The following is a 14140-nucleotide window of genomic DNA, read 5'->3' as shown; positions in this document are numbered from 1 at the left end:
TCCTCACTCAGGGGTTGGTTGGTAGAGTAGCATTTCCTAGTGATCAGGGCTTAGGCCCATGCCTTGCATGGACCTGTTGGTAGGGGAGCCCCAGCCCTCCCACTCCACCAGGCTCTGACCCAGGGCTCTTTGAAGGCTATCAGTGGTCTGACAGCCAGGGAGACTTAAGGCTGTCCTTCCCAGGCCACTTCCTATCACCCCCCTGTGATAGTTCCTGGGTCACCATCTGAGTTTAGGCAGCATGAGGGTTGACCACTCAGTACACAGAATTTTCTGGCAACTGCATATAATTTCTCTTCCTGGGTGGCAACTGCCTCCTCTTGCAGCATGGCCCACGCTCCTGGGGCAGATCAGATCCCCTGCTGGGGTAGTCCAAGCAAAGTAAAGCAGGATTAACAAAACTCAGAGTCCACCTGAGGGGGAATGAGAAATGCTTCCTCCTCACGTTATCTCTGTAGCAGCTCCTCCCTTCCCTCACAGAGGGACCCTTTGGCAGTTGTCATGGGGAGAGATTCCGCCTTTCTGTCAGCTCTCTTCAGCTGACACTGAAGGTCACAGGTCTGCTGTTTTCCCTGGTCTGCTTCCTAAGGAGCTGCTCCCCTACTTCTTAACTCCTCCTCCAGTTGGAGCATTTCCTGCAGCATTTCCTGCAGGTGCAGGGCAGGGCTTCCTGAGCCCAGAGCCATTCCTTTACATTCCTTTGTACAGCGACAAGTTTCAGAGTGGTAGCTGTGTTAGTCTGTATCAGGAAAACAACAACAACAACAACAAAACCCCCCAAAAAAACAAAAACTAAAATGAGGAGTACCTGTGGCACCTTAGAGACTAACAAATTTATTTGGGCATAAGCTTTCCTGGGCTAAAACCCACTTCATCAGATGCATGCAGTGGAAAATACAGTAGGAAGATATATATACACCGGTGCTGATAACAGCCCACCTTAACTGATTAGTCTCATTACAGTTGGTATGGCAACACCCATTTTTTCATGTTCTCTGTGTATATATATCTTCCTACTGTATTTTCCACTGCATGTATCTGATGAAGTGGGTTTTAGCCCAGCAACCCTTATGCCCAAATAAAATTGTTAGTCTCTAAGGTGCCACAAGTACTCCTCTTTTTTGTTTTTTGGGGGGTTTTGTTGTTGTTGTTTTCCTGATACAGACTAACACAGCTACCACTCTGAAACCTGTCCCTGTACAAGAGAGAAAACAGAGAAAGAGAGGCGGAGAAGGGCGGGGAGGGGGGTGGATTGGAAAACATTGCACTCCATTAACTGGAGTCACACCACACAGCTCTCCCGGCGGAGTTGGCCACCCAACCTCTCCCATTCGCCTTCCCAGCAGAGAAAAGAAAGTCAGACGAATCAGGAGTTCCAAATGTTTACAGAGTGTTTTAATTTAACACAAGGAAGAAACAATTTCAAGGGGGATTTCGTGGTCCTTTTCCAGACTGTGCTCTGTGAACCAGATCACTCTTGCTGCAACATTGTTATATGAGTCTATATGCCCGTCTTAACCGCCACCGCTTTCCTCCACCAGCCTTGTCGTTCGGTACCACCAGGAATCCGGCACACAAAAAGGCCGGACATTTCCTCAGCAAATCTGCTTCCTCTCAAAGGACGTGTGTTCTAAATATGTCTGGCTTCTTCCTTGTGGAGAAAGTTTTCAGCACACACATCCTCTTCCCCAGAGCAGTCAGCCCTCCTCCTTCCGCGCCTTGTTCTCTGCATTACAGCGGTGACACTGCGCCTAGGTGTCGAACTCCGTGTTAATACCAGATTAAATACACTGGGATTTAAACGGATTAATCAATGTTACCCGATTTCCCCCCAACCCCCTCCGTTACTGGCCGGCCAGGTTTACATAAGAGAGTTGATACCTATTTATACAGCAAAGGCGAGAACTGAAGGTTTGAATGGAGGAAGGGGAGGGAAAAGTAAATCGTTGTTCGTTGTGTGCAGTGCCTAGTGTAAACGTCCTCTCGGTCAGGGTGGAAGGGAGGGGGTCACACTGCTGGGTTTGATCCGTTTAGGAAGCTTATGCTGCTGATTTAAACCCCAGGAGTCGCGGGTGTGAGTAGCTAGCTGGACCGGAGCACTCTGGGGAAGGTGCGTGAGGGAGTTTATTGGAGAGGAAGTTGTTACTTCAGAGAATCGGGTCAATTTCGCCCGGGACAACAGTAAGTCATGCCCTCAGGGTAGGGTAGGGGAGGGTGGGGTGGGGTGGGGAGGGGGCTCTTTCGCGAACCGCTGGGTCCCAGCACCTCCTCCGAGAGGGTAACTCGCTCCCCTTTTTACAACTAGAAAATGCCGGCGATCAATATAGAGGATTTGAGCGAAAAGGATAAACTGAAAATGGAAGTTGAGCAGCTCCGGAAAGAAGTGAAGTTGGAAAGACAACCGGTGAGTTCCCCCAGGCTGCCCCCTCCCCAGCCCCCTGAGAGCCTGCGGCTGAAATAGCCCCATCGCCCCGGGGAGGCAGATTGGAGACGAGGTCAGGCTGGGGCGTGAACAAGATCTTTAGCTCTCGAGTCTCCGGGGTTGGGGGCAGTTTGGAAGTTACTCTGCTTCTTTTCAGCCTTAGGTTCACAACAGTGCCTCAACTAACCTCTCAATGGTGAGCGCCGCAGTGCATCTCCCAGCGCGGGGAAGGGTCCTCACGCCCCTCGAAGCGCTGACTCTCTTTATGGGAGTGCAATGAGACCTGCAGACAGATGCCAGCGCGGTTCAATGAGCTGGTTAGTTTCGCCTCCTCTCAAGGGCTCACTGACGGGAGAAAAGGCGCACAAGTGCGATCTCAGACTGGGGAAAGGATTTCAGACCCCACGAACTCTCCCTTCTTGCAGAAGGTGGAGGTGGGCGTTGAAGTCTGTCTCAACAACTGAAGCGATGAAACAGACATTGGGGCCTTGGTGTCTTTGTGTGTTTTTAAAATATCCTTAACGCGCAGTAACTTTAAGAGATTTTAGGTTAGTTTCTCGCTCCCCACGTAGTTTAGCTTCTGGCTACTGTACCTGTTACCTTCCGCCACAGAAACCAGAGCTAAACACTTCTGAAAACTATAGGAAGGAGGATCCAGACCTGTGGAGGTTAAATGTGAGTGACACAGCCTGAGAAAGTCTCTATAATTGTAGAAAGAAGGAGGAAAACACATTAACAAGCTAATCATAGGGTGTTAGCGCTAAATCCGGTAGTCGCTGCAGCTAAACCCAAGGGCTCAGCGAGGGCGCGGCGCAGCTGGCACAGGGCAGCTGAAACTGCTCTCCGAAGAGGAAATGAAGACAAGGGACCATTCAGACTTTTAAACTGTGGGATAAAATATCCACTGTGTGCTGAACATTGGAATATGTGACCTCAACCACGGGATTCCCCCCCCGCCCCCACTGAATTTGATCGGAAATAGACATTTTGGAGATGTTCTAGAACACAAAATGATTTTGCTGGCTCCCAGAAACCAAGTCCTATCATTCAAAGCAGCCTTGTTAGTTAAAACAAAACAGTACAAGCCAGTGGTTCTCAGAGTCTGGTCTTCAGAGTTCTTTCTGGTGGTTTGCAGGGCTACCAGGCCAGACACAGAATGGCCGGAGAGGTGGGAGGAATCCCCCAAAGTCTCTCCCTATTGTGAAGTGGTCCACAGAAGGACAACAGAGAAGAGTTGTTGGAGAACCGTGGTCCATAAGGGTCGATTCAAAACTTAAAGGTGTTCTGTTGTTGTTGTCGTTGTTTCTGGTGATTCACCTTGTGAAGTAGTATGCAGTCAACACCGTGGGATGTATTTTACCATGCACGTTTTCTGGAGATGAACCTTCTTGATACATAGATTTCCGATCTGCTCCTGTTCCTATTGGAGTCATTGACAAAACTCCTGTTCACTTCAGTGGGAGCAGGATGGGGCCCTGAATTTAACCCTGCATCGACTTAAGCAGCTGTATAACTTTACTCACACGATGTCAATGGGACTATCCATCTGAATAAAGTTACAGCCTGCAGGTTCAGGGACTTTGCTCAGAAACAAAATATTGATGTCAGAGGGGTATTTTAGCCCGTGAAATAGATCTCAGTGATTTTTATTAGAGTGATTATAGTTATTTATATTACAACAGAACCAAGAAGCTCCAATAGGATCCAGAGCTCCTTGCAATGTGTATAAATGCATAAGAACATCTGATTCTTGCCTCAAAAACATTGAAGTGATGGAAAAACACTCCATAGGCTGCACATAATCTAATGTATTTAAAAAGAAAGGACATTATTGTAAATAAGCTGAGAGTCTGAGAAATTTAGGAGAAGGCATAGTCAGGAATCTCCTGAATGCCAGCAAAGAGAGTGTCCCTCACCTTTATGGATGCTAAGGTTGCATTGTTATACATTCCAGTCTTTTATTTCCTGTCAATTATGTTTCCGATTATCCATATGCATAAATCACCACAATAACTGGTTTTCTCCTGCATATAAAAGTCAGGGCCCGCATTAAGGGGCAGCAAGCATGCCAACTGATTAGAATTAATGATTGGGGTATGGAACAGCTTCCATATGAGGAGAGATTAATAAGACTGCCACTTTTCAGCTTGGAAAAGAGACAAATAAGGGGGGATATGATTTAGGTGTATAAAATCATGACTGGTATTGAGAAAGTAAATAAGGAAGTGTTACTTACTCCTTCTCATAACACAAGAACGAGGGGGTCATCAAATGAAATTAATAGGCAGCAGGTTTAAAATAAAAGGAAGTCTTTCTTTACACAACACACAGTCAACCTATGGAACGCTTTGCCAGAGGATGCTGTGAAGGCCAAGGCTATAACAGGGTTCAAAAAAGAATTATATAAATTCATGGAGGATAGGTCCATCAATGGCTATTAGCCAGGATGGGCAGGGATGGTGTTCCTAGCCTCTGTTTGCCAGAAATTGGGAATGGGCAACAGGGCATGAGGATTACCTGTTCTGTTCATTCCCTCTGGGGCACCTGGCATTGGCCATTGTCAGAAGACAGAATACCGGGCTAGAAGGACCTTTGATCTGATCCAGTAGGACCTTGTGCCACTGGGGCCCTGCAAATCTACATCACTCAGGCTTCGGCTTCCTCCCCGGGTGATGGGGCTCAGGGGCCTGGGCTTCAGCTCAGTGCGGTAGGGCTTCAGTTTTCTGTCCTGGGCCCGAGCAAGTCTAATGCTGGCCCTACTTGGCAAACCCCCTGAAGCCTGACTGTGGCCCCTCCAGGGGGACATGGACCCCTGCTTGAGAACCACTGCTCTAGGAGTTTCCCCCCTTCTGTGGCTCTCTATATTGGAAGGGAGACTATAGTCCCATGTTAGCACATTACTTTGCTATGAATTTGTCACAAAATATCACATAGCATATTACAGTAGATGCTCATGAGTAGGAACATATGGTGCTCTTTAGTTATGTTGCTCCTAAGTGGCTGTTGTTGTTATGGGGAGTGTCAACAATTCACAATAAGGAAAGCACTCCCAGGGGAAATGTTGCTCATAAGGGGACGTTGCTCTTACAAAGTGTTGCTGCAAACAAGTGTCTATTGGAGAACCACTGTATGCTTGAAAGGACAATGTCAATGTGTTTTTCATAATTTTCAGGATGTTATACTAATTGCTGTTTATAAGAACCCTTTGTAACTGATAGGTGAAATGTGCTTCCTTGTTGAATTTGTTGTCTTCCATTCAACAGGCTTGTTATTGTAGGACTACACCTTGGCTGTTGGCTTTTGTTATAATAGAAAAAAAGGCTACTGAAGCATTTATTTGGAAAAATGTGTAATGTTACATTGAGTTTGGGTTCAAATTCTACTGATTCTGCAGCAGATTCTGCATATGAGTACCATTGAAATAATGTGAGTTTTTGTGATCCTAATTTAAATAAATTATTAGGTTTTAGTTTTTTATTTTTAAATCAGTGGAGGATTTTTATGCACAGTAACTGCAGGACTAGGCTGTGTATAACCCCTACTATGATATACTGTATGTTTTCACACAGAAGCTTATGTGGATGTGTGATGCAACATTAAGCTGTTGCTTGCAGATTTTTTAAAAAATACATCTTAGCCAACATTTTCAAAGGTGACTATTGATTTTGGAGTGCAACTGGAGATACTTTTAAAAGCCTGATTTTCAGAAGGAGAACGCTCAGTGTTTTCTGAAAAGGAGGCTCCTAAAAGGTATCTCAAGTTGGACACCAAAGTATTGATGCATCCAGAATTACTCGTCACTTTTGAAAAATATGACCTTTACTTCTTTTGCCAATAAATATGAAACACATGCTTGGAAGAGGAACAAACAGCTCACCAAATAAACCATTTATTGACTGGTTCAGAAGAAAAAAAAATACATTTTACAAAACAGTAGTGGGAATAAAAAGAAAAGAAACTTGACCTTTAACATCCCTTCAGTTTTAATAATGTTAGAGATTATTATAACACAAGTAGGTGTTTGTTTTTGTTTTAAATTAGGGACAGATTTTGGAGGTGCTCGGTGATCACATGTGGAGCACTTGCAGCCTCAGGTCCTTTACATATTATGTAAATATAAGAAAGAGAAAACGAATGTTATGCAGTGAACGTTGTCTTTATAGTCTAATGGGAAATGTGATTGCTATGTATAAAGCAGAACCTTATGTCTTCTTTTATTTAAGGTGTCCAAATGTTCTGAAGATATAAAGAACTACATTGAAGAAAGATCTGGAGAGGATCCTTTGGTCAAGGGTATTCCTGAAGATAGGAATCCCTTTAAAGAGAAAGGAGGCTGCGTCATTGCATGAAAGAAAAATTTCCTGCAATTGGAACATACATTATTGTACCTTTAGCGTATAACTAGTTTGTCCTCAGTTCCATGGGTCCTTGTTGAAGAGTACTGTCAATGGATTAAAAACACCACCAACCTTGAATGAGACTCTTGTTTATCTCTTTATATGATCTAATTATATCTCACTACTTGATAATATTCTAAATTGTATTCTAAGTATTGTTCCCCAGAGGGGACAGATACTTGCTTAATGTACTAATGGGCATTTGCCTGTAGTGTCTGTTTAGCGTGTTGTTTCTTGACTCTTGCGTTTACTAGCTTGTTTTAATAAAAACTCTTGCTTCTACCAACGCTTTAGTGTTCCTTAGCAAAGATATGCAAAGAACATGATCAAACGTTTGGATTTTCGTTGCATGATGCGTGTGGCACACCCTGAACCACCCAGCCGCCAGAACAAGAACTACTTCGGGGCTACGTCAAGGCGGGACGATCGAGTCGTTTAAAAGTCTCATTGAACTAAACCGAACAAAAGGAAGAGAAAAATCTCTCACCCCTAAGTTCGAACGACTGGAGCAGCAGGCTGAGTCCCCGACACCGGCGGGCGCACGGGGAGGGGCTGTTTGCAGCGCCTTTCCCAGCAGCGGAAACTTCCCGGGAGCAGCGTGTAGCCCGCAGCCGCCTGGGTTTGCTAAGGGCTGCAGCCTGCGAGCTACAGGTCCCGCGCTGGGCAGCTGTCGCGGCACCCAACGCGCCCGGCCCGCTCAGCCCGGCGAGGAACGCGCCGAGCAGGTGCAGGGCAGGTGACTCCAGGCAGCGCCCCCGCCTCGGCCCTGGCTGCAGGCGCGGGGCGGGGAGCGGCGGCGGCGGCGGCTGCGCATGTGTGTTGTTCCCTCCCGTCCCGCGCTGCCCCCGCCATGGCTAGGAGCTGGCGCGGGCTGCTGGCGCGCGGGGAGTGGGGCAAGTGGAGCCCTGGGCTGTCCGGCCCCGCTCGGGCCCCGCTGCGGGCGGGCAGCTCGGGCCGCGCCCCTGGAGCCGCCGGGGACGGAGCCCGCTTGCTGTACTCGCGGGAGCATTACGCCTTGAGAGAGTCTCTGCGAAAGGTACCAGCCTGCCCTGCGGCGCGGCTGGGGGCGGTTCCCCGCTTCGCTCGGGCCTGAGGGAGCCTGGTACTTTGCAGCCTGAGCTGGCTTCGCTCCGGCGGGGCCGGGGCGCAGGGCTCGTCTCCAGCTGCCCGCGGGCTGGGCCCTGCGTGAAGAGACCCGTGCGAGGCCGCAGTTGCTCTCCCGCTCCCTGTGAGCCGGCTCTCCCCACCCCCGATCCAGCTGTGTCGGTACCGTGCCCCTCGCTGCGCTGCCCTGCCCTGCCCTGCCCGGATCTCCCGAGCACGCCGGCCCCGTGGGCTCAGCCGTGACTGCCGCCTGATGCTTCGGGAGCCCCTTGCGGTGACCCCTCGCCAAGGGCTGGGAGTCAGGAGGGGCACGACTTTCTGAGCAGGATAGTTCGGGGATTGATCCCAGCCCCTGCTGGCACGAGAAAGGGGGAAGGAGGGGTGGCCCTGAAACTGGCAGGTTGGTGTGTAGCATGGAGTCCCTCATGGGCCCTGCTCAATGAGGTGCACACATCACCTCGCCCTAAGATTGCTGCTAGTATCTTTGTTTAGATCCAGGTAGTTTAGTCTCCATATTTACTGTCGGTTTGGTACAATAATAACATGTGTAACTATCTGTATACCAAACCTCATACTGACAGAAATGTTTCATACTTAGTTTAAAAACATGAGCGAAACCATTTTTGTTCACCTTCAGACATTCTCCAGGTCACGTTTGCAACTTGGAAATTATAGTACTGTGAAGGAGAAATAGAGGATGGATAGCTAGCTAGGCAGGCAATGCACACAACTGTTTTCATTAGCCACCTTAAGTGAAATGTACACATTAAACAACAAACACGGTGGGAAAGAAAAAAATGATTTTTAAAACACACCTGATTTTAATATTTTTCAAGGCTGTTAGAAAACAGGTAAGAAACTTTTGTCAAAAACATGACTTTAAATGACTTTCTCTCTTTGGAGACTTTGTATTAATTAACAATATTGGTCCAAATTTTCCCTGACGTAGTTCCACTGAAGTTAGCAGAGTTACAACAAGGGCAAGTTTGGCTCATTATATCACAAGGCCAAGATTTATTTTCTTCTAGCGACATACTTTGAAAAATATTAATTGACAGAACTCTTTGTATGTAACCACTTATCAGCAGTAAACCTTTCTTACTATGTAATGTGGTTTAAACACAGTCTCAATCTGAGCTGTAATCTAGACAATAGTAATACTAATCACTTAGCTTCTTAGCCACACACAGTCCACCCTCAGGCCTTGGAGGTTACAAAGCTTTTACTACTAATTATGTTTGAAGGCTTATGGTTGGGATCCAACAGGAGTTTGTGGCTGTTAAAGAGACCTTCCAAGTCTCTTTGATTTGGATGAAAAGTCCTTTATTTTTGATTAACTTTAAAGCTATTTAAATGTCCTTAGTTTAAAAAAACCCAGCCAAAGAAGTTGTCGTCATTTGACATTCCTGTTTATAATTAAAATCTCAATCTATTTTTGCTCTAAATAGGTGCACAGGGTTGCTTCAGATCTGTCCTCAACTTCATTACAAGGCCAAATTCTGCTCTTAGTCACATTTGTGTAAATTCAGAGTATTTCCTGTGATTGGAGATTATGGAGATACTTAGGCATTTGATGGTGCAGGTAAAATCAGAATTTGGCCCTTCACTTTCTGTGTATAATGTGAGATAAGGGATCTCTCTAAGGGGGTGTTTGAGGAAGTGGCAGTCAAGGTGCTCTGTAACAATAATTATTGTGAAGAGATCCTGGATTTAACAGCTAGTTAAAGCAACAGTCATAGTCATACTAATTGGTCTCTGACAGTCAGGTTCAGCCCATTAAAAGTATTGTTGCAGAGAATACTATTAGAGTACAGAGCTGAGAACCAGGGTTTATGACCTGTGTAGAAGAGTGTATTAGCAAGTCACATGGCTCTGACAGCCTGATATCTATACCACTATCACAAGTTGAAGCTTGAACCACTTTTTCTACACTGTGACCTACAAGGCATAACTGTGATAATCATTAGGGTTCGTGATGGGAGGAGGCATTATGTAGCGCTGAAACTCAGGCACCGTTCCTTTGCACTGTATGGGTGAAACGGGTCCATCTTATGCTATGGTTCCTGCCGGTGGGTAGTAGTTCATTTCACGTGGGATTTTGTGCATTACTAGATGAGTTTAACCTTTCCAAATTTATTTTATATCTTAGTTCAGTGGGGGGAAAGACATTTGATTGACGTTGTTTATTTTTCTTTCATTGTAAAATGACAACTCATGCTTCTCACACTCAAACAGGATGTACCATTGTCTCATTAGTTTAAAGGATGTTTAATTAGTGTGTCGATAAGCATGAATAATGTTAGGCCTCTTCCCCGGAGGTTTGTATATGTATGTGTTCCTTGTATATATTCTGCTGTGCCTTGATTTTCTGTTCACATAAAGGAAAGATTTCTACGTCTTGATTAGTTTGTTAATACAAACGTTAATATTATTCACTTAGACTGAACCCCTGGATCCTGCACAAAGCCAGAGTAAATTGTCTGTACCTAGGTTGAGGAATCCTCCCCAATTTGTGAAGTGAGAGCAGAGTAATTCTGTAGCTGCTCCCGCAGCCTTAGGTTTGCAGAGATCCTTGCTGCAGATGCGGGGGGGGGGTTTGACCTGTGTACCTGAGAAGTCACAGATTCACCAACTTCCTTGGACAGCATACTCCTCTCCACACACACTAGCGCATAGGGAGGCTCATGAAGAGCTAGGTTTTGTGGTGCACAGAGGCTGCAGAACTGTTGCATTCGTCTCTGCATGTGTCGGGGAACTGCACCCTTTCCACTTTGTTCTGGGGCTGTAGGAGTGTGCATGTGCTTAGGGACTAGGGTTTGTCCCTTATTTAATAGAAAATATCACCAGCTATTATGCTTGGCAACTCTAAAACTTAGAACAAGTTAAATACCTGAATACAGAGAGGAAGGATGGTCTTGTGCAGGGCTTCTCACAACAAATGTTTTGATGGCTTAGGGTGCAGCCACCAACTCTCACTAGTGGCTGCATTGACACTTTTCCCCCTAAAATACTTAATTAACTTTAGGAAAAACAATTAAAAATGCACAGATTCACATCCAGGTCATTGTCATTTATATTTGTAGGGTTTTTTGGCAGACTCGGTAACAAAAATAATGCTGCCTCCCCCTTACTACCGCCCCCCCCCCGCACCCATGCAGGACTTAGTGTGTCCTGGGGCTTGCTGTGAAAAGTGATATGTGTATATTTGTTAATATCACAGCACACTTTAGCTACTTGGGAGGCTATGATAACTAATATTAACAAACATACAAGTATCACTTTTCACAGATAGCTCGAAGTCTGCTGTGAAAAGTGATACTTGCATGTTTGTTAATATCACATTTCTCAGCAAGCCCCAGGACCCATTAAGCCCTGGCTGGGGGTGCCGAAAGGGAGGCAGCAGGGGCCAGAGGCAGTGGTGGGATGGAGCGGGGCCGGGGAAGGAAGCAGGGGCCTGGGGCAATGTGGGGGATGGATGCGAGGCCAGGAAGGCAGCAGGGTCCAGGGGCGGTGGATACAGAGCTGTGGGAGGCAGCAGCAGGGTCCATGGGTGGTGTGGGTGGGTGATGAGCCCCACTGTCGCATAGCCAGAGCCTGGTGTCTGCTGCCATGCAGCCAGGACTGGGGCTCAGTGCTCTCAGCCAGAACCTGGAGACAGGGACAGGAGACAGGGATTGAAACCTGCTGCTATGCAGCCGGAGCTGTAGGTCAGTGCCCAAGCCCAGAGCCTGGAGCTGGGTGCCAGAGCCCAGGGGTACATGGCTAGAGCCAGGAGTCAGTGCCCAGCAGTTGGTGGGGGGAGCCTGGGAACAGAGTGGGTTACTGCCTTCTGCTGTGCAGCTGGGGCAGGAGATCAGCATGAGGAGCTGGGGCCACGTGGCTGGAGCCTGGGGCCAGTGCCTGTCACCGCACGGCCAGAACTGGGGGCCAGAGACCGACTGAAGCTCCATGTCCAAAGCCAGGGGTCAGCACCTGCTGCCCCGCAACCAGAACCCCGCAGTTGGAGCCTGCTGCCATGAGGCTGGGGGTTGGTCCCTGCACGGCTGGAGCCTGGGACTGGAGTTGGGGGCCAGTGCCTGCTGCCATGCAGCTGGAATCAGGGGCTGGAGGCTGAAGACCTGCAGCTGGAGGTTAGGGCGACGTGGCGGGGGCGGGGTGGTGTTCAGTACCTGCTGCCTCTCACCACTAGGGGCTGCACGGCCAGGTTCCTGAAGTCCCGCCACTGGAGCCTGCTGCCGAAACCCCCTCTGTCCAATGTGGGTCAAGAACTCCCCTTGCTTCTGCTGCGTTCTGTCCCACCTCTCTCCCGAGGCGGTGCAGGGCAGCGTATCCAGGAACAACAAGGAGGAAGTGGGAGGGGCCAGTGCTTTGCTTCCATGTGTCCAAGACAGGCTTCCATGTGTCTGTCACCACCCAGGAGGCTGTCATGGCCGCACGAAAAGCCCCTAGTGGTTGCATGTGGCCACAGTGACAGCATTTGAGAAACAGTGGTCTAGCGGGCACTAGTTTAGGATTTGGGAGACCTGGGTTCAATTCCCACTACATATCTCCTGTGTTGCATAGCCTTTCTCTACCTCAGTTTTCCCGCTGTAAAATGGGGATAATAGCACTTACCTACTGCATAGGGGAGTTGTGGGGATGAACACAATGATTGTGAGATGCTCAGATGCTACAGTACAGGGGTGGCCAATCTGAGCCTGAGAAGGAACCAGGATTTAACAATGTACATTGCCAAAGAGCCACAGTAATAAGTCAGCAGCCCCCCATCAACTCCCCAACCCTGCTCCCAGCGTCTCCCACCCACTAGCAGCCCCGCCAGTCAGCGCCTGCCGATCAGCTGTTTCATGGCGTGCAGGAGGCTCTGCGGGGGTGGGGGGGCAGGGGGGAAAAGCGAAGGCACTGCAGGCTCAGGGGAGGGCGCGGGAAGGGGTGGAGTTGGGGCGGGGGTCTGTGGCAGAGCCAGGGGTTGAGCAGTGAGCACCCCCTGGCACACCGGAAAGTTGGCGCCCGTAGCTCTAACCCCGGAGTTGGTGCCTATACAAGGAGCTGCATATTAACTTCTGAAGAGCCACATGTGGCTCACGTTGGCCACCCCTGCTACAGTAGCTTGGGGCAATATGTGTATTTTTGATAGATGACTGTATTGCACAAGAAATTATATTAAACAAGATCATATTTTATTTTACGGGACAATTCTATAGCATATACATAACTCCCAGAATGAGGACTTGATTACACATGAAAATTTCACTCACTTAACTTTAATCCATTTTTAAACTGCTGTAGTTAAGCTTGTACAAAACCCCTTTGTAAATACTCTTATTACATTTAAAGAATGATTTATTTTGGTTTAGGTTAAACCTGCTCCCAGTTGACTTAAGCTAGACCATGCCTACACTACAGGGAGTATAGCGGCGTAGCTACTGTGCTCTACCTATGCTGACATAACCCCATAGCATAGACAGAGCCTACAGCTTTGGAAGGGGCTTTTCAGTCACTGTAGGAACTCCACCTCTGTGACAGATGGAAACAGTCTTCCATGTGTCTAGCTCAGCATAGCTATGTTGCTCAGGGTATGGATTTTTCACACTCCTAAGCACTGAAGCTATGTCAGCCAAGTTTTTAGTGTAGAGCTGACTCTCACCTTCAATAAATCACTCTTAAAGTAAAATAAGATTGGCCACATAACCATTTGCACCTGTTTAAAATTACACCTGTAGTTTAACTGATGTAACTTTCTCCTGGGTAGACAAACCCTAACACAACCACAGGAGAAGTTACAGAAATAATTATTTGGATTCCATTACTCCGAAATCCTTATTTTGTGTTTCCATTCTTTTTTTCTCTGTAATCTGTTAGGTTAAAAATATAACTCTATCTGTAATTTTCCAATTGTTTGAGCATGAAGAGGAAGAGACTCATGTAATTCCAGGGAGCTGTTTTCAATAGGGATATTGAAATTGTCATGTGAGTAGTTTCCTTTACTACTTTTTAGGTCACCACCCTTCCTCTTGGAAATCTCTGAGGAGTAACTTTTATTCTTTATTGTACAAGGTTATAGTACAAGAGTATTCAACAACTTGTTGAAATGGGGATTCCTCTACATTACATTTGAATGTAATCAAACAAATTCTTAATCTGCTGTATCTAAACTCTGCATTTTTCTTTTTTCTTTTGTCTTGGCGATGGGAGTGAGGGCTCTGGGACATGAACCTGT

The 14140-nt window shown here is 47.2% G+C and overlaps 2 protein-coding genes across 6 annotated transcripts in view; both read left to right on the top strand.

Annotated features, from left to right (window-relative positions):
• Positions 1–1405: 1405 nt before the first annotated feature.
• Positions 1406–6902, top strand: LOC140907611 (guanine nucleotide-binding protein G(I)/G(S)/G(O) subunit gamma-11). 3 transcript variants are annotated; one of them, XM_073333927.2, is made up of 3 exons: positions 1406–1911; positions 2306–2404; positions 6646–6902. In XM_073333927.2, exons 2-3 carry the CDS (start codon positions 2309–2311, stop codon positions 6769–6771), a joined length of 222 nt encoding a protein of 73 aa, XP_073190028.1. In that variant the 5' UTR covers positions 1406–1911; positions 2306–2308; the 3' UTR covers positions 6772–6902. The 3 variants fall into 3 exon arrangements, with proteins under 3 accessions (XP_073190028.1, XP_073190027.1, XP_073190026.1); XM_073333926.2 differs by lacking the exon at positions 1406–1911 and adding an exon at positions 1929–2110; XM_073333925.2 differs by lacking the exon at positions 1406–1911 and adding an exon at positions 1933–2181.
• Positions 6903–7623: 721 nt separating this feature from the next.
• Positions 7624–14140, top strand: part of LOC140907610 (putative acyl-CoA dehydrogenase 6) — a 143809-nt gene continuing 137292 nt past the window's right edge. The window contains exon 1 of one of the 3 annotated variants that reach the window (XM_073333921.2): positions 7624–7855. In XM_073333921.2, the coding sequence (XP_073190022.1) occupies positions 7670–7855 (186 nt within the window). In that variant the 5' untranslated portion in view covers positions 7624–7669. Of the gene's footprint in view, positions 7856–7881; positions 8048–8102; positions 8775–14140 lie in introns of those variants that run through there. The other 2 variants (XM_073333924.1, XM_073333922.2) reach the window with 2 other exon arrangements.

This window comes from Lepidochelys kempii, chromosome 2 (genome assembly GCF_965140285.1).
Source record: "Lepidochelys kempii isolate rLepKem1 chromosome 2, rLepKem1.hap1, whole genome shotgun sequence".
Lineage (NCBI taxonomy): Eukaryota > Metazoa > Chordata > Testudines > Cheloniidae > Lepidochelys > Lepidochelys kempii.
This window is presented reverse-complemented; position numbering and strand designations above follow the sequence as displayed.

Bases quoted from the DNA above. Each gene is read 5' to 3' on its own strand.
- LOC140907611 (XM_073333927.2), top strand. From the start codon at position 2,309: ATGCCGGCGATCAATATAGAGGATTTGAGCGAAAAGGATAAACTGAAA. The intron at 2,405-6,645 runs GTGAGTTCCCCC...CTTTTATTTAAG, and splicing joins TGAAGTTGGAAAGACAACCG to GTGTCCAAATGTTCTGAAGA.